This window comes from Sturnus vulgaris, chromosome 9 (genome assembly GCF_052056855.1).
Source record: "Sturnus vulgaris isolate bStuVul1 chromosome 9, bStuVul1.hap1, whole genome shotgun sequence".
Lineage (NCBI taxonomy): Eukaryota > Metazoa > Chordata > Aves > Passeriformes > Sturnidae > Sturnus > Sturnus vulgaris.
The window spans coordinates 25,365,727-25,386,101 of record NC_142251.1 but is presented as its reverse complement, the minus strand read 5'-3'; the positions used below and the strand labels follow the sequence as shown (position 1 = coordinate 25,386,101).

At 39.8% G+C, this 20,375-nt stretch overlaps 1 protein-coding gene across 1 annotated transcript in view; it reads left to right on the top strand.

The window, feature by feature from the left end:
• The window catches only part of LOC148222864 (uncharacterized), a 63,168-nt gene that overhangs the window by 9,661 nt on the left and 33,132 nt on the right, over positions 1-20,375 (top strand). Inside the window, exons 5-6 of the mRNA XM_088170382.1 lie at positions 467-16,826; positions 17,150-17,316. Coding sequence (XP_088026508.1) covers positions 467-511 — 45 coding nt within the window. The 3' untranslated portion in view covers positions 512-16,826; positions 17,150-17,316. The remainder of the gene's footprint in view (positions 1-466; positions 16,827-17,149; positions 17,317-20,375) is intronic.

The following is a 20,375-nucleotide window of genomic DNA, read 5'->3' as shown; positions in this document are numbered from 1 at the left end:
AACTGCAGAATTCTTGAATCCTTAAAATGAAAAGTCCCTTTCACTTTCAGAAGCCTGTGAAGAAATGTACTTAGCAATACTATGCTAATGGGCTGATGTCAACCAGATATTAGGGTTTTTTTAATGTTAACTATTTCTATAGAAATACAAGATAAATGTCTTCCAGACATTTTTTTCTGCATTTCATCCAGTTCCTGTTGGCATATAGATGGTCTTGTTCTGCAAGGTACCACATACAACAGTTAATAAAGAAGTGTTTAATTCTCCTGGTTTCAGCTGGGATAGACTTAATTTTCTTCTTGGTAGCTGGTACAGTGCTGTGTTTTGTCTTTAGAATGAGATCAATGTGAATAACACATTAAGGGTTTGGTTTTTGCTCAACAACCCTTACCCTAAGTCAAGGATTTTGCTTATATTTTTATTTAATTTATTTCAGCTATTAAACTGTTCTTCTCTCAACCCACAGGTTTTACCTCTCTCCAACTCTTCTCCCTGTCCACTGGAGGGTTAGGGAGTGAGTGAGCAGCTGAGTGGTTCTTAGTTGCTGGCTGAGGTTAAACCACAGCACTAATAAATAAAATAATGTTTTATGCTCGTCACAGGTAATTGTGGTGCACTTTACAATGTATTAGTCAATTTCTCTTCCTGTAGGATTGTAAAGTTGGCAAGTGGCAAAGAAGAACTCTTCTGCATCATAGCCTGCCAGTGAGTCTACTGTTTATAACAGTACTGGGAGTATTTTCCATTTGCAAATCAGCAATTGGAAGAATGAAGAAATTTAAAGTTATGCTGTTTCTGAATGTGCTTATTGCACAGTGATTATTGCATCATCACCTGCAACATCTTGTAGTGATTGTAAATGAAAGTCATTATCCTAACAAGTTTTCTACTGGATTTTTCATTCAAGCTAGCTAAAGGACATGCAGATTGATTCTGCTAGCTTCTCCATGAAAATCTACTTCTACATCCAAAATCTTCTCATCCTACTCAAATAAGGTCCACTTGCAAGATTTCTCTCCCAAAACACTTCACTGTAATGTCTCTGGCCAGCATTAAACACAGTCTTATTTGGTCACAGAAAACTCCCTCTTTTCAACAAATATTAAACTTAAGTAATATTTCTCAAGCTCTCTAAGTAGCTTGAGAAAATTTTCTCTAAAATATCTTTTGGTAATCCATCATCATAAAGGTAAGATCTCTACCTACATTCACAGTGCCCTAACCCTTCAGCACTGCAGCTGGCAGTAATTATACACAAACTACACAGAAATTGCTCCATGTGCCTCCTGTCACAGAAATAATTTATACCAGTAGTGAGTTGACTTTGGCCAACTGCCAGATGTTCACCCTGCCACTTCCACTCACAGAATCACAGAAAAACAGAATATCCTGAGTGGGAAGGGACCCACCAGGATCGTGGAGTCCAACCCCTGGCCCTGCACAGACACCCCAACACTCCCACCCTGTGCATCCCTGGGAGCGTTGTCCAAACACTCCTGGAGCTCTGGCAGCCTTGGGGCTGTGCCCATTCCCTGGGGAGCCTGGGCAGTGCCCTCCACCCTCTGGGGAAGAGCCTTTCCCTGATCTCCAGCCTGACCCTGCCCTGGGACAGCCCCAGCCATTCCCTGGGTCCTGTCCCTGTCATAGAAAGCAGAAATCAGAGCTGCATCAATACTGCCCCTTGGAAGGGACATCCCCTCAACAGGACAGGCAGGTAAAATCAGATGGAAAAGCTGGATGGGTTGGAAAAGCTGGAGATAAGGACATGGAGACCTCTTACGAATTACTCTCATAGGCCCAGCATACTCAACTTTGGAAAAATTAATTTAATTTATTCCCAGTTAAAAATGGAGTAGATAAATCAAAAAGAAAGACAGAAAATTAAAATAACTTCTTTTCCTCCTTCTTTTTTCCATGCTTGACCTCACTCCATCATTCCCAGCCCCTCTACCTCTGCCCCCATTGCTGAGCAGCCCAGGGGGATGCTGTGACCTCACTGGGAGTTGTGGTCAGTCCCAAATAGCTCCTTTTTGCTGCTCCTTCCTCCTCACACATTTTCCCTGCTCCACTATTGTCTTCTCCACACGGGATTTCACCTCAGTCACCTGGAACACCTCCCCTCCTTTCTCCACTGCCCTCAAAGTCTGCTGGGCTGTCATAATCTTTTCCCTCACTCCTCTACCTGTCCAGATTTTTTTCCCTTTCTTAAAAAACAGTTTCACACAGGCACCACCAACATTCCTGATGGGCAGCTTTGTCTACCCCTTTTCTTTGAAGGAAGAGGGAAGGGGAAGCAAAAGCAAAATTGACTTTCCCAATGAACTCATCACTACATGAAGAGACACCTTTGCTCAGCTCATCTTTGCATTTACCCAATTCTTCTTATGAAACTTGCTGCATTTCTGTCCTTGCTCAGGTACTCATATGCTTTCTTGAAGAGAAATGGATCAAAAATATGCCTGAGTGCTTTCTGAGGCATAGCCAAAATCCGTAGGTAAATAGAGAGTCTGTAATATGTAAAAAGTCTGTTCTAGTATACTTTAAAGATATTACTGGGGAAAACCAAAGTGCAACAATTGATGTTGATGACCAGATGCACTTTAAAAACCCACTCCTGTTTTGGATTCAAATTCTATTCCCTTATTTTATTTAGCTGGAGTATAAAAAACAGGGCTCCTTTTCATTGCATCTAAGTGTCAGTGAAAATGGCACGAAGTGAGAGCATCATCTAACCATCAGAAATTCCAGGCTGAGAGGTACAATCAGCACAGGTTGCTTAGAGAAACCTAACCTTTGAAATCACATTTATCTTTCACTATTTTCTCCCAAATCTATTGCTTCTCAACATCTCCAATTTTTTTTTTTTCCCTCTAGGAATAATAATGCATGTTCATGAGAACAGCTTTATCTTTTTAGTATTCTTTACAAAATGTTTTCTCAATGGACTGTGCATGTAAGAATCTCCTATTGACAGAAAGGGTTTCTCCATGTTTATCTGCTTGGCTCTTTCCAGTGTTGGATTGAGTTTACATAATGTGCAAGCTATATAAAAACCTTTAGGGACAAAAATTTGTAAGACAAATAGTCATAATTTTTGCTTTTAACACTTCTTTTGTTTGAGTTCAGGGTTTTTTGTTGGTTTGGGGGTTCTTTTTTGCACTGATTAGCTCAAATATGAGTTAGGAAACAGCCTCTCTGGAACATATTTTGTTCTTTTAGAATATCCATGTAACTTATATTCCAGCTAATGCTATAACTGGCAATTATTAGCATGTCTTCTTTATATGTCTTTTTGAATTCACCAGGTGTCCCATTTGCACAGCCAAGTATTTAACTTTGCATTATTTTGTTCTAACTAAAAAATGTAAGCAATATTCTTAACTCTAACTCTATTGTGTCTAAAACTAAGTTTTTAGAGCCTTTAAAGAAACACTAGTATGCTTTTCAACCTTCACTAAAACATGTACTACTTCTCAGGCACTAAAAGCACTTAAAACTTATTCCATTTACTTACTTATTCACTCTATTTATTCACTTACTCATTCCATCTATTCACTTACTCATTCAATTCAAATACTTTAATTCAATCCTTACATTCTCATGTCTCTCTGAAAAATTCTAAAAGACCCTTAGCTTACTAACTCCAACATGCATGCCCCACCTAGAGTTCCCATAGGACCCACAACTTTGGCTATACCATGCTATTACATTGAGCTTTTCTAATTCAGAATACCTGATACTATCAATGTTACAGCTCATGACACAAAATAATAGCATCACGTTTAGCAGGTGTGCAAGCTAATGGAATATGCCAGGAAAACATGTATGGGGAGATCCCCAGCAGTGTTTGTGGTAGCTTCCTGCATTGTAGGCAAAAAGGCTGATGGGATTTGCACTCACCTGACTCAGACCTGGGCCAATAATATCCATCTTCCTTCTGGTAGGATTTAGCAAACTTGTTCCCTCTGCAAGGCAGCAGGTGAAGAGCAGGCAGGGAGCCTGAGACTCTGGAAAACAAGCAAGGAACAGACCACAAGTTACAGTGATGCTCATCAATTTAATTCCACTCCTTGTATTTTTTTGATAAATGTGTTTTCCAAAGTGTTTTCCTTCTTTTTAAGCAGCAATGTCATCTTTCTAAATGCAGACATTCTTTTGGGAAGCTATGGAAATATTTTAAGCACTTCACTTCTCCTCTCCATTGAGAAAGGGTTTTATCCTTAGGGAGACACATTTCCTTAAATCTTTCAGTTTTGTTAGCCCAAGGTTTAGAATACCTAATGAAACCTACCCTTTACTTTGCACTGAACTTCAAAAAGGTGTTGTTCGAAACATAAATTTAATTTTCTAACTGGTTGGTTGGATGAATTCCAATTTAATTTTTTTCTCTCCCTTCTCTTTATAGGCATAACTTGACAAATAATACCTGTAAGTAATCTTTCTAGTTTCCCCTGTGTTACACTGTAAGAACCTTCTGCCTACCTTGAATAAGCTTACAATAATTTTCTCTGTGGTTCTTATCCCAGCATTTCTGCCATGAGTAAGTTATCCATCCAGATTAGATGTTTTAGGAGGAAATGAGGCAGCAGAGTAGCAGCTGAGGCTTGTTGTGGTAAGCCAGTTGTACAGGAAATACTTATAAAATAGGAGAAATAAACGAGCCACAAGCAATAATAGTTTCATTGCAATGGATGTCTTGTCTCATCTTCAGGAAAGGTGTAACTTCTCAGATTTCCCTTCTGATCTGATATATATATGCTGTTTTTTCCAAAGCAGTATATGCCTGTTAGCATCCATTTCAACAGAATAAGAACACAATTAATTCATTTATCTCATAGTTCTTCAAAAGGAAAATTTAGAAACATAAGAGATACAAATTCTCCTTGGCACTACAATTATAAATTTGACACGCACCACTGTGTATTAACCCAACTCTCCTTTCATGGTAGTTACTTTAGCATCAGTAGGGTGTCTTCATGGTAAGAAGCTCCAATATATTTGTGTCATGACCTTACAGTGGAGAAAAGAGAACACAGCTACTACCAGAGAGACCTTTTAAATCAGTACAAAGTCACATAAGCTCATATCTCTGTCATCAACCATTCCATAGGAAAAACAGCTGTTTATTTTAAACCCCTAATTTATTTAAAAATGATAGAGTCCAAATTGCCAATTCTAATGAAGAGTTTGGTAAGGAACATAGGTTAGATTCTGTGTTAGATGATAACTTTAAGGTCATGCAGCAATTGTTAAAAGTTTTGAAAATTAACATATAGCACACACATAATAAAGTAATTGTAGAAAAAGAAAATAAAAAGGAATTGGAAAAGCATAGCAATCAAACTCACTATATCTGTAATCTGTGCACTTACATGCACTATTTTATACATTCAGCTATCTCAAAAAATTGACAGAGATTGTTGCAGAAATTTGTCATTTCAGCTGACAGATCTAGCAGATCATAAAATTCGTCCATTAAGAGGGAAGAAAACAAGAGAATCACAGTTAAAAATAGAAAGCCTTTGAAATAAATGTCTTATCTCCATCCTCGGCAAAAATAGTTGAGGGTTTTTTTGCTGACCACAGGTTGATAAAATTGTAGTAGATAAAATCCTGCACTGGTATTATATCAGAATAGTTGATTTTGTCAGAAGTAGATGGATTAAAGCAAATAAGGACCTGGCCCACTTTAGGCACTGAAATTAAAACACACTTGGAAAAACACTAATTTAAATTCACCAAAAGGTTTAGATTAGCACATGATCATTGTGCTGAGCACAATAGTGAAAATCAACTTCTTGTAGGAAAGTTGTACACTGAAACCAGACAAACCTATTGAGCAGTTGGTCACCCAAGGTATATGATTTTTATTTATTTACTATTATTACTATTATTAGTTAAAAAAAAACCCCAAAAACTATTATTAGTAAAATCTCAGGCAGACTCCAAGACTGAGAACAAATCCTTCACAACATCACAATATTCCCAGGAAATGTCTAAGGTGGTAATTGCACATGGTTGATCCCCTCTTCCCAAAACCATGCAGAAGACCAAAGCTGCCAGCCCTGAGATACAGGGGAACATTGGGAGGGTAGGCCTAGTGCTAAAGAAAACAGGAGGTACTAGGATGTCCTTTTTTAATAAACTATTTTCACCATATAACTAATGAGGGTTTTCTGTAGCAAGCACAAAGCTTGAACTATTACACAGTTTGAAGATTAGCGTGACTAAACCCAGAAGTCATTGCTGGGTCTATTTATGTGCAGCAGTTTTTTGACAAGGTTTCATAAGCTTGGCATATTGTAGGATTGTACCTTTTATTGTTATGATGCTAAATGAGTAACACAATGGTCAACACCACAGGATTAACCTCTTGCTTTTAGGTGAAGCACCTTCTAATTACAACTGTAGCCATCCTCCCAGATTTCTGACAGTGCTTCACATTGTGAAGGGCAGCAGCCTTTCAGGATGGTCCACGACAGCCATGTGGCTGTATGGCAAAATAAATAAGAGCTACCTGCTCACCATTTTTATTAAAACAGCATTTTTATAGCAGTGAATGAGAACATTACATCTTGCAGTAGTTCTGCTGTAATGCTCTAGGTCACTACTGCAGAACAGTCACATTTTTAAAAGCTTGATTGAAAGATTAGGTGTCAAGTTTAATAAACCCTTTGGCTCTTTTTCTATTATTCTATGCCATGGGTCCTCTCTCTGCTTTGAAGCAGCATATTTTTTCATTTGGTGGTAGCAATAATTCAAACATATAAGCCACCACATACCATTTAATATAATTTGCATTGACTGGCAGGTTCAAAGCTAACCTGAAGTAATGAATTTTTGCATATGTAATATATGTGATACAGACAGATTAGGGTAAAAAATCTTATTATTAAAGTATAGGGACAGCTGCATTTGGATGAAAAAAGTTGCATTTCTTCTGAGCTGGAAGATTCTAAAAATTCAGTATGACTGCACATTTAAAGAAAACAATTCAAATATTCTTACTAATAATTAAAAGTAGTTATTAAGCTGACTAGCCAGAGCCTGTACAGGGTCTCAGAGATCAATGCCCTTCTTTGGCTTACACAAGCCTTTCAGATTTGATTACATTCAACTTGAGCTGCACAGGAATCCTGTGTCATGATGGTGATGATGGCTCCTATATAACGTTTATCTACCCAAGACTAAAATACCTTGCTGGGAATGTACTGTCTCTGACTAAACTACCAGAGAGAATGATCTGGGAGATGTTTCTGTATGACTTAATGATCAGAGAATAATTAATTATTTGGCAGCTGAAGAGTCACCAGGGCCATATGAAATTATATCAAAAATTTCTTTAAGATGTAGAAGAAAACATGACAATGCACTGAAAAACCCTCTAGAAGAAGTAACACTTCAGCCTAGCAGTGTGGAGGTACTGTTCTTAACCTTTAACAGAGCTATGTTTCAGGACTAAAACACTGCAGTAAGCCTAGTGAAAGGACAAATATCCCAAGGGTAAGAAACAAGTGGAAAATTGAAAGACAAGAATACTGTCCAGGTAGAGCATTAAAACAGTGGTGAGGGTCTAAACAGCTGATTGGAAGAAAATCTGGCTGGAAAACTTCTAATGGGAGCACAAGTCACAAGTGAAACTGCTTCAGCCTCTTAAGCATCTCTACAACTGTTTAGAAAATAAGGTGGGAAATAAGAGGAAAGCTTACAGTTCTTGCTGAGTAATTGTTTGTCAAAATTGAAAATATCAACTTTCTATATTTCAGAACTTCTAGGATAAATATGACCTGCTCAAAGAGGGAATCATGCTCACCTCTTGGGGTTCCTGTCTTTATCTTCAGTGACCTCTGTCCCCAGATTTTTTAAGGAATCAAAGGAACTTAATCAGTTTCTCATGAAAAAAAAGAGACAAAGTATTTTTGTTTCCTGGCAAAACATTGAATAATACATTGAGCTTACATAAATCTATGCAGCATAAGAGCTGAGCAAGGTCAGAAAACACTTGACAGCAAAAGTGGCTCTGACCCTGTTGCTTATAATGATGCAGTATTTCACATACAGCATTTTTATTCCTGTTACATGTTTCATCCACTGAGCCTTAATTTAAATTGGCCCGTCCAACACCATTGCCTACAGTTTCATAGACTTGATTATAGATAAGGTGAAATTTTCCTACATTTAAAAAAACAAAATAATAAAGCTGCTATAATGGAGTGCAGGTGGAGCTCATCTGGGGTAATGAGGTTCTAAATGGATGTTTTGCAAACAAAACACTCATTGTGACCTGACAGCTCACCAGTTCACATGCTGTTCCTAAATGGTTTGTTTTGTTCCATCTGAACTCAAGTGGAAATGAAGATTTCTGCTGGTGGTGGGGGTACAAATTAGTCAGCTGCGTTTCAAACAGGAAGATTCACTTGTTTCCCCTTTTTTTGTGCTTGAGCTGCTTCCTGCCAACCCCCTTAGTCAGAGGAATAAGCAAATGATTTGGGACCTGGAATCTCAGAAATATTTTAGGAACAAAAATAATAATTATGCCGTGGCCATGGCAGCTGCTCACAGGTTCTAAACACAGGATTCAGGGAGCTGAAATTGAGAGTTCACCTTTTATTGACTGTTACTTAAATGCATGGTTTGTATCCTTCTAGGTAAGAAATATGTTGTGAGGAGAGGAACACAGATATTGTGACAGCTCCTGGGTGTAGAAATTTAATATTAAACCACCTAGGACACAGAGTGCTCTACACAGGCACTCCAGAGGAGCTGCTTTTTCCAAATCCTGCCGACTACTTTTTGGGCTGGTAAATGTATCATGGACTTCTGGCCTCTGCCATTACTTGGTCTAATGAGGCCTTCTTTGAGCTATAAAATTCTGTATATTTTAACACAGGATATGGAATAGATTCTCAAATGTCTCTAGCTTTTGAATTCCAAGGCATCAGCTGGAGTGACTCCTATTTCCCTGAATGAAAAAAAAAAAAAAAGAGGGGGGAAAGAATGGGAAGATGATAGGACTGCAGAAACAGCTGCAAGGAAACAGCTATCATGCAAATCATCCCTATACCATGGTCCTAAATTCCAGTGTGGTTCAATGGGGTGTGGTTATTCCCCTGAAAGGAAAAATGGAGATGGAGACCAGAACTGCATGGCGCAAATTTTACACCACAAATAAAAATATTAACCTACAAAACTGGGCAGTAACAAGACCTGGGATTGATTAAGGATGTGCACAGTGTTAGCAGCAAGAAGGTAAATAATGTTTTAGCATTTATTATGTCTCTAGAAGTGAGATATATCAATGAAAAGGTAGATACTCACATATAGAGCAAGAGCAAAGCCTCATTTGCTTTTCTTTTTTAGTAAATTACACAAAGACTACAAGAAGCTGGAAAAGATTTTAAAATGGTTCTTAGACTAGCCTTGGAAAGAAGCAAATGCCTCATAAGGAATGAGAAACCAGGCTCTGTAAGTATCCACAGAGGAAACTGAGACCTTGGATAAAAATGTAGGTTCAAAAATACCCTAAAAAGGAAAGATGGATGCCAGTGTAAGGTAGTGTATTTAATACAATAACAGCTAATTGAAAAAGATATAAGAGTTTAAATGATGGTAGAAGTCAGCAACTTGATGTAACTTGAATGGAATTAGTACACAGATGAATAGCTGGTGCATACTGCACAGTAAAATAGGTTGTGCATCAACACAAAGGAGCACTTAACTACTGAACATAGGCAGGTTGTGCCATAAAAGAACTTTAGGAAGTAAATAATTTTGTCATCCCATCTTGCAGATAACCTATCCATGCTAACAAGTTCAAAAAGTGTTCTCTGCAATGGGTTTGATTTAGTTTTGGTGATGCAGAATATATGCGTTACAAAATCTGCAGTTCAACAGCAAACCCCTTTCCCCAACAAAAATTTCAGGACCTGATTTAAGAGACACCCTTGCAGTAAAACTTATCGAAGGAGACGGTGAAGATGGGGAAGAATAGCTGGATTTTATACAATAGGATACAAAAGGAGACTTCACCTGAAATGTCTGCACAGATTTATGGCATAGGGATTGTCCCAAAGCAAAGCATCTTCATTACAGAGAGACTACTTTTCTCTAGCTGCTGCTGCACATGAACAGACAGTCTTGATGAAGAAAGAATACTTTTTTTTAAAGGAGATCTCAGAGGCATTAGAGACTGAGAGGGAAAGAGGTGTACATCTGCCCTCCCTTTTAAGAATTGATTCCCAAATGAACTACTTTGTTAGCTTTCTTCTCAGGTGTTAAAATTTCTAATCCAAGATCAGCAACTAGCATAAGAGATGTTAAGGAAAAAGGATGAGATGAAGCCTTCCTGGTTTTAGAAAGAACAAACATTTTGAGAAAAAGCAATGATACAGTGCAGTTTTCCTCTGGCAGAGCTTATCTGGGCAGAGCTGGAATACAGCTTTGCAGAAATGTTTGTGAGTTTTGCGGGGATTGAAGATGGTTCTGGACAGGGTGAGAGAAGCAGAAGGGAGCAGTTTCTCTTTTCTCTACATAACAACTGTCCCTTTGACTCAGAATCACAGAATGGTTTGGGTAGGAAGGGACCCTAAAGCCCATCCAGTACCACCCTCAGCCATGGGCAGGGACACTTTCAACTATCCCAGGCTGCTCCAAGCCCCATCCAACCTGGCCTTGGACACTGCCAGGGATGGAGCAGCCACAGCTGCTATGGGCAATCTCTTCACCACCAACCACTGTAAAAAATTTCTTTTTGGTATCTCTCCTGAATCTACCCATCTTTGCTTTAAAGCTGGAATGGCTTTAAAGGTCTGTCCCCATCTTCCTAAAACCTTCTGCAATAAGGTCTCCCCAGAGCCTTCTCTTCTCCAGACTGAACAATCCCAACTCTCCCAGTCTTTCCTCCCAGCAGAGCTGCTCCATCCCACTGATCATCCTGCTGCCTCCTCTGGGCTCTCCAGTATCTCCACATTTTTACCATGCTGGGCCCCAGGGCTGGAGCAGCTCTGCAGGTGGGGGTCTCACCTAAGTGGACCAGAGGGGCAGAATCCCCCTTTCCTTCTAACCACACTGGGGGACCACCTTGTTGTGGTCTCAGCCCACAATCTTCACTGTCTTCTCTCCAGTTGTCCCCTCCAGCTGGCAGGTGAGTGGTTTGGAGAATCTTGGAGAAGGCACTGTACTGGGGGGCACCATTCCTACTCATGGACATCACCACAGTCATATGAAGTCTGCAGTTACAGGAAAAAGGGAAGCAGCACTAGTCTTTTGTGGCTTTTGCTGCCTTATATTGAGAGACCTCTAATTATTTTTATATGAAGCTTCTGTTTTCTGGTGGGTTTCTGTTTAGAAGAGGACTGTGCTTCCTAAATTCCTTCACAAAGAAATTCCAGGTGCAGTGTCTTCAGGGTGCAGTTGTTAGACAATGGAAAATAAATGTGTAGATATAGAAATGAGAAAATACTGCTGTTGTTGTTTGAAGTCTACTGTCTTAGCAAAGTTATGGAGGGAGAAAAACATGACTATGAATGCACATGCTGCAGTTTGGTCAGACAAAATGTAATTTTGATATAAGTTTCAGGATTGATTCTTTTTCTGGATGCTGTTATTATGAGCTAGTCAGAGAAGGAACAGGAAAAGCATCTGTGTACAAGACAGTGCAAAATTTCTGTAGAAGATCCAGCCTCTCTAGAAGTCCAGGTCTTGGCTGACATTAATTCAGATGTCTTTAAATTTTCGGTTGCTCTCAGTATGTCAGACAGATAGCATGTACTACATCTGGAGAAAACTGCAGCTACTGCTTTCTTTGTTCTCTTAAGCATGTTATATTTTTGTAGAGCAACAGAACATGGCAGAGTACTGGAGGAGAGGATAAAATGGATGCTTGAGGTTAACATCTGCACACACCCTAGTAAAAGATTTAGTCCTAAAGGGCAATATTAAACCCTGTCAGGTGGTACTGGTAACCTAATTAACCATGAATGCTATTCAAGTGCAGCGATGTTAATTTACATTTTCCTCCTTATATACTGATAGACCTGGGAATGCTGGAAATAAATATCATCTTTAAGGTTGGATTCCAATATTGTCCATTTGCTCTGCAAACTGTTAAAATCAATTTGACCAAAAAAGGATGTAAAAGGACACATGCACCAGTTTTGTTGTTTGTTCACACATTGTAGAACAATATTCTCTTTATTTTACTTCTCCCAAGAAGATTTAGAGAGTCGTTGACATTAGTAAACAAATAAAAGAGAGCCATAAATATTCTTCATAGTTTTCTTGCCTAGAACTCGTACAAAAGAAAAATAATTATCATTGAAATTTCCTTGCAAAATTATATAGGTTGTGATTTGCTTCTCTTGCAGATAAAAGCAGCTGTGAGGAAATGGATATTGTGTCCTTTTAAGTTCTTTTTAAGGCTATTGCCCTTTCCATTTGTGAGAACTTTGGTTCTCTCTCTTCATTTATTACACTATCTATTGGGTCCTCATTTCTCGCACCTTCTCTGTTGAGGTTTGTAAGAATTCTCAGACTTCTATGTGGACTAATGGCCTTTTTTTAATGTGAACATTTCAAATGAAAACTTTTTGCTTTTCTGTGGCACCTAATTTCCTGAGTTTCTTTTTCTTAAGATTTAAGGTAACTACAAGGATTGAGGAAGGGTCTGGAGGGGAAGACTTATAGGGAGAGGCTGAGGGCATTTGTTCTGTTCAGCCTGGGGAAGAGATTGAGGTCAGACCTCATTGGGTTCTTCAGTGTCCTCATGAGGGCAAGAGGAGGGGGAGACACTGATCTCTTTGTCATGAGCACACGACAGGACTGAAAGGGACATCTGGAGCTGTGTCAGGGGAGGGTTTAGACTGGATATCAATAAAAGGTTCTTCTCGGAGAGGGTGGAGGGCACTGCCCAGGCTCCCCAGGGAATGGGCACAGCCACAAGGCTGCCAGAGCTCCAGGAACATTTGGACAATGTTCCCAGGGATGCACAGGGTGGGAGTGTTGGGGTGTCTGTGAAAGCCCAGGAGTTTGACTCAGTGATCCTTTTGGCTCCCTTCCAACTCAGGCTATACTCTGATTCTGTGATTCTGTGGTGCTATGGTTCTGTGATTCTATGATCCTGTGGTTCTAGGGTTTTGTGATAGTATTACCAAAAATCCCTGCTGCTACAAAAATAAACTACTTTTCTTACTTCTGTTAAAGAAAGATCTGCCTCACTTGAAGGGATGAAAAAATTGACAGGTCAGGCTGAGCTCAAAGACGAGGTGTTCAGCAGTAAGTTAAAATTTGTGCTCTAGGTTTCCCAGCTGCCAGCTCTGGGTTATGTGCTCTGCTGCTGGGGGCTGCTGGGGTGGGGCAGCCCATGAAACAACAGCTCATGAGAGAGACCTCCAAGTACAAGGCTGCAAGTCTGTACTATCACACAACAAACAAGGCTGGAAAGGCCCACAGTGGCTCATCTGATCCCACCTCCCTGCTCCTGCACAGAGCACATGGCACAGGATTGTCCAGATGGTTCTGGAATATCCCCAGTGAGGAAGACTTCACCCCCTACCTGGTCTTTTTCAATGCTCAGTCACTGCACTGGAAAGCTCTTCCTCATGTCCAGGTGAAACTTCCTGGGCATCCCTTCCTGCCTGTTCCTCTTTTTGTACCATTGCTGGGCCCCTTGGAGAAGAGCCTGGTCCGTCCTCTTGACAGTGACACCAAAGACCCTCAACTCTCCCTCTTACTCCCAGTGTGTGCACCTTCCACCTGTCCTGTGCTTCAGCAGGCTTGACAATTAATGGATTCTGCAGGGAAGGTGACGCCGAGTGGAGCATCTCAGAGCCGGGTGCTTTGAGGGATGTGTGAATGCCTGCAAATTTATTTCTCAGGTTTCTCAGTATAATGGGCTATAACTCAGTGCAGGTATGGTATCAAAGTCTGTTTCTCTTGGAGGAAAGGAGAATAAAATCCAGGAGACTAATGGAACATAAAATGTTAGTTTATCTCCCTGACAGAGCTGTCTATGTTGCTCTCCATGTCTGAAGTGCATGCAGATATATACATTACCCATCTGACCTGCACTATCTGGGGCAGGCATTTGCTGTTCCATGCAAGTAAGCCACGAGGAAATAAGGTGCTTTTAGTCATGTATTAGTAAGCTCTCAGTTCTTTGCTTACCTATGCAAGCAAGACAGGAAACAGGAACAACAAACTCTCAGAGCCTCGGCACATTCCCTGGACTGCTCTTTGCATGTTTGTACTTGGACTAAGTACATAGCAGGTGGCTGATGAAAACAATAAAAACAACATTAATACTGTTCTGAGCTGAAATTTGGATTGAAAATTCTTCATTTAATTTGAAATTAAAATTTTGTCTTTTATTTTTCTTGAAGAAGAAAAACATATTTCATAACAGTCTATATCTTTAAACTTTTACAGGCCTCTTTGCAGTTAAGAACTTTGAAACATTTTGCATGAACTTTGCAACATAACTTTATGTAATTCCATAGAGAAGTCCAGAATTGCTTGTCTTGCTTTTGTAGCTTTTTTTATAGCATGAGAATTGAGCAAAGGAGAAATTATTTTGGAAATAACAAAGAATCATACTTAGTTTTTTCTCACAGTATAACTAAATCTGCTGATAATGCTCCCCAAATTTACACATTACCAAAAAAAAAATGAAGTCCATGCAGTTTTTCTCAGCAGCATCTCTTAATGAGACTGCTTTAAAATAGGCAGAAGTGCCATCTGCTGCTACTCACAAGAATCCCCCTCTCTCTCATCCCTGGGTAAAAGGGACTCATGATGAAGTGCCAGCATCTGTGTTTCTAGCTAAACAGTAAATTCGATTTTTAGTTACTAAACCAGTTAAGTGTAACCAATCCACCGGTTGGATTTGCCTTTGTTATGAATTTAGCCACACACATATGGACTCTCCGTTGCTTCTATTAGCATCCAATTTGCTGACAAGAGTTTACAATGCACATAATAACATAAATGGAAAGACTCTACCATGTTACTGCCAGGCTCTCCTGGAGAGAAGTTGTTTATATATAACACGTTTAAGTGAGAAAGGGAGTTAACCCAACAAAGATCCTTCATAGTCTTCTGTGACAGCATCTAAGAATCAAAGGGAACAGTAAGTATAGGAAAAAAAAAAAAGCACAGTACACATAGCAGATTTGATTCTACCACAGTACTCCCAGCAGCTCCAAAGGAAGAGGAATGTAACTTTATATTTTCTCTTGAGCAACTCGCTGATCTTTGTAAAGAAAACTTAGCCATTTTCCTAAATTTACCATGATAAACTCAAAACACATCTCTAGGAAGGAAAATCAGTTAGCAGACAAAACTAGGGGAAAATCCAACTAGCCAGCTAAAATAATTTCAATGAGATATCCATGGAATCAATCTTGCAGTGAGAGAATGACAACATCGAGTACCTAAGCCCAGCTGCTCAGCTCCTCTATTGCTACTCATCATGTTTTATTTGTGGGAACTCCTACACCTGCTGCCATCTCATCTGTTATCTCCCTCGAGTTTCTTCTCAGAGCTCAGCCACAAAATCCCAGCCTTTACTGGCAGATGAAGTGTTTGCCTACACACCATACAGTAATCACCCAGTTAGGAGAGCTCCTGTCTCCTGGTGCCTTTTCATAGTCAAAAGACAAACTGTTCAGATTATTGGATGAACTCAAGGAAAAATGTTGTATTGCCTGTTCCTTAGTTAAAATTTCGCTACTGAAAAAGCTTTCCAATACCATAAACAGTGAAAAATTATGTCAGTTTTACTTAGCCTTGGTCAGACAATAGTGTTGATTTAAGAGCTTAGTATAAGAACCTGTAAGAACTTGCTTTTCACTAGCAAATTAATTGATTTTTGTATCTGAAAAGCAGAATATGTGTTTTGTTGAACACATGAAAATTTCACATATCAACTACATACCACAAAAAAGGAAGCAAAATTGCTGAAAAATAACTAGATTGAGTTAGATGGTTTAAAGACACAGCAGTATTTAATCTAGGCCTAGTTCAGAAGTTCAGAAGAGATTTTGAGAAGGCACACACCTTGATGAAGAGGAAGATGCCACCTGCACCTGTTAACTCTTCCATCTTTCTGTTAACACTGTGGTCCTTGGTCACTCACATGCAAAGCAAAACTAAGGACAAGGAAATAGAATGCAGAGGATGTAGCAATATTGGGAGGTAGGAAAGAGTAACAGAATGAAACTGATCTTGGAAAATGTCAAGTTAATACACCTATGGAAGAATTACTTCAAAACTTCAGAGATTCACTGTTGATGTGGGAGATACAAGAGAAAAGTAGAACTCATAAAAGGCAGCGAATGAAACCTGCATCAGTAAGGCAGAATGCCAGATGAAAGAAAAATTGCAAATAGGGTTTCTGTGCTGCATTTGTAAAAGTCATATAATGATATATATGCAGAAATAATGCCAGGTTGCACCACAGTTGCACAACCCACCTGCAACATCATATTTGACTTTATGGCTGTAAGAGGGTGCCAGAAAGAACAAGATACACCACACAAATAAAGTAATGCTGATCGAGCTTTGCCAGACCAAGAACTCTAAACTCTCTCCATTCAGGTGAGTAACATTTTGAAAAGATGTTGTCATCCATTTTTGTGAAGTTAAAAAAGTCTTTAATAAAATCTCTGCCTTTTCCTTATGTCTCTGTTTTCCAGTTTTTAGTAATCTGCATGGCCTCCTGAGTTAGACTGACCTTGGCTGGATATCTGGTACCTACCAAGAGGCTTTATCATTCCCCCTTTCTCAATTTGACAGTGGAGAAAAACTATGATTAAAGGCTAGTGGGCGAGGTAAGGACAAAAATATCCCTCACACATCACCAGCATGGACAAGCACTGGGGAATTCATTTATTACCAAATATCAAAGGAATAGGATAATGAGAAATACCAACAAACTTAAACCAAAATTTCCCTACCCTTCCTTCTTCATGAGCTCATCTTCACTTTCAACTTGTATAGCTCTTAAACCTGAGCAGCACAGGGGACAGGAATAGGGGTTGTGGTCTGTGCATTCCATGTTTTTTCTGCTGCTCCTTCCTCAGCACATACCTGTCCTGCTCCAGTGTGGGATCGCACCCATGGGAGACAATCCTTTATTAATTTCTCCACACAGAGCTCTTCCCATGTCTGCAGCTCTTCACAAACTGCTCCAGCATGGGTCCCTTCCACTGGGTCAATCCTTCAGCAGAAGGCTGCTCCAGCCTTGGTCACAAGTCCTGCCAGAAGACTTGTTCCAGTTTGGCCTCCTCTCCAGATAACAGCTGGGAGGTTCTGCCAAGGGTAGGTTGGGGATCAACAAATTCTCCCACTCAGGTGTGGCCAGCAGTAGGTACATCTCAGGGCTGTCTGGAACTGACTGTGTTGAGCTTAAGGAAGCTTCTGGCATTTTCTCACAGAAGCCACCCCTAAGAGCCCCTCTGTATCCAGGCCTTGCCACAAACACCCAGTACACCTCTGGGGAATACGACCTGGATAACTCAGGGGGTGTAAATACAACAGTGTGTGACCAGAATACCCAAAACTCACTCCTCTGAGATGTTTCTTGCCCAAACACTGATAGTTATGATCAAGAGCAAATTAAAAATAGCAAGGTTTCCTTATAGTGATTATCAGCCAAATTAAGACCTATCCAGAGCATGATCAAGGGACTTTGGATGAAAGAAGGAGTCATCTTGAAAAGACATAAAATTAAGGATGGGAAATATATGGTGTAGGGATTAAGAAGGTAACAGACAGCAGTAAGCCTGGGCTTGACATCCCAGGAGTCACCTTTCCCAAAACCCTCCCAGGCCAGTGTTTATTCCTCACAAACCATCCGTGCCAGACTGGGAAGAGCACCCTGGTTGTGCAGCCTTGGCTCTCCAAGGTGTTGGTGGCTCAGTGGGGTGTGAGGAGCAGCAGGAGGACACTCAGAGCTGGACCACCAGCAGCTCCCATGGAGGGTGTACAAGGAGGGGAATCCTCAGAGCCAGGAGAGGGGATGTGTGATGGAAGCACACACGGTGTGGGGGTGGATCAACGGGAGTGTGTGAACAACAGCATGTGGGAGTGCATACTTAGAACATTTTGTGAAAAGGTATTAAAGGGTTCTAGAAATTCATAAGGTTTTATTAACAGCTGTTGAGTGTGTACTAATGCCACTTAGGTGTGATATTGCTGCTATTGATTATAAACGTATAGCTCTGGGATTGCCATTTCATTGCCTGTTGTTCAAATAAAAATCCATAAACAATTTTGATCCTGATTTGAGTTAAAATACATAACCAGAGCAGTCTTTGCTTGTGTCATTCCATAAGTCTCATGTCATGTCTGCCTATGTGGCTGGCATGGTCACCAATTCCATCCTGTTAGCATTCCAGACAGCTCAGTGAGGGATCATTTTCTTCTTGTCACTTCTGATTTTATACGTACATTACTCCTGTCTCTGATTTCATATCTTCATTGCGAAGGAGAAATAACAAAACACCTAAATTCCCCAAAATTGGTTTTAAGAATTTACCACTGAACTACTGCATACTGGAGAAAAATATTCCAAAAATCCACATTTTGTTTCTTCTCCCAGTGCAGAAAGTGAGCTTGATCAGACTCTTCCACGGGCCAGAGGCAGCCCCATTCTTTCTGTCAGGATATATAATTCAACTTAGTTATTTAATAACTATGACTTGTGATGTTCTTATTACTTCAAACTTGGGCATGGACACAGGCACAACATATCAAGCTACACCATGCTGGTAACTATGACACAAATCTGAATTTCACCGTTGGACTTACAAAATCAATTCCTTAGGACTCGGCATTCAATTCTTCCCCAGATTTGAGTATTTCTGTGAGAAGATAAAGAACTGGACACTGCATGTTTCAGTATGAATCAAGCAAACTTTATTGCTCCCTTCTAACCCTAATATACAATTTCTCTACCCCTATATGCAATCACACAACTTATCATTGCTAAAGGCCTTCTTGCACGAGGCAAACATGCAGGCTTTTCTATTTTTCATTGATTTCAGAGTTTCTTGGCATTCTATCACATTCAGCTCTTTGTCTCGCCCCTTGTTTTCTTGTTAAGCAACAGCTGTTCTTCTCCTTATCTCTCTTTCAAGGTGACTTCAAGGGTAAAGCTACAGGCCTAGCTCAGGCTCATGAAAGCATTCATATCCCTTCCCTGACTCCTTCACTACATGCCCATTTTCCTCTAAAAACAATCCCACAACTCTCCCTTTTTGTTTTCGTGCTACAAGCTGCCTTCACTGACTTTTTCAGGGCCCTTTGCAAAAGCCACAGTAAACAAGGCAGTTAAAGTAGCACAAGCACAATCATTAGCAATACCAAAATCGCTGTCTTCAACAGCCCTTTAAGCCACCCACTCAACCCACCCACATGATGGAGTCCAAAAAATCCCACATCCTGTTGTATCTTTGAAGTTTGTTTGCTGCAGTCCCTGAATTTTCTTGTGAACAGATTCAGAGTGATCATCCAAAGCCAGGCAGCACATTCCCTCAAAGTCCTCACATCCGTGACCGTGAGCTAGCAACAAAAAATCAATAGCAGCCCTATTCTGCAAAGGAGCACATCTAATTGTATTAGTGTCTATTGCCAACATTGACAATAACTCTGAAGTTTTATTTGCTGTTTTTCCCACCCAGCAAGCCATTTTTTCCAAATCATGCAAAGCCTTAGCCACAGCTAAGCAGGGTAGAAATATTGCACTTGCTACCTGTTCTGCACGACTAAATAAGGTAAAGGAACCATCACAATAATTTTTCAGCATCCTAGCTGATCTTTTGCTGCGATGCTGCTGCAACTGAGTTTCATTAAACAGCATTTTCTCCATTGGTTAGTAAAAGGTATTTTACTCGTCTATCAAATTTCTCTATTCTTGGTTAGTTTACATATTTTGTTCACTGATTCTCATCAGACAGATTTCTTGTTTATTGTAGGTGCATTTGTTTTTCAACCTCTAGAATAGACTGTTCTGTTAATGAACTCTCACTCTCAAAATAGTTTCACATGGGAACTTGTAACTGCACTTTGAAGAAGTGACAGGCCAGCTTTGGCAATTTAGCAGAGCGAGACCTGATTTCATCAGATCTTTCTTTTCTAATTCTTTTACCTGTCTATGACATCTCCCCCTTTTTGTTAATTTAAAAAAGGCTCATATATTCTGATGTTCACCCTTGTGAGGGTATTATCTCATCAAGGTTATCACTGGTTATCTGTTAGATTTGGAATAAGATACATAAAAGATTGATTACAATCAACAAAACTTAGCAAATTCTATCATGTAATTGACACAGGGTTTTGCAGCATGAGAAAACAAAAGAATAATGTCCAATGTCTCC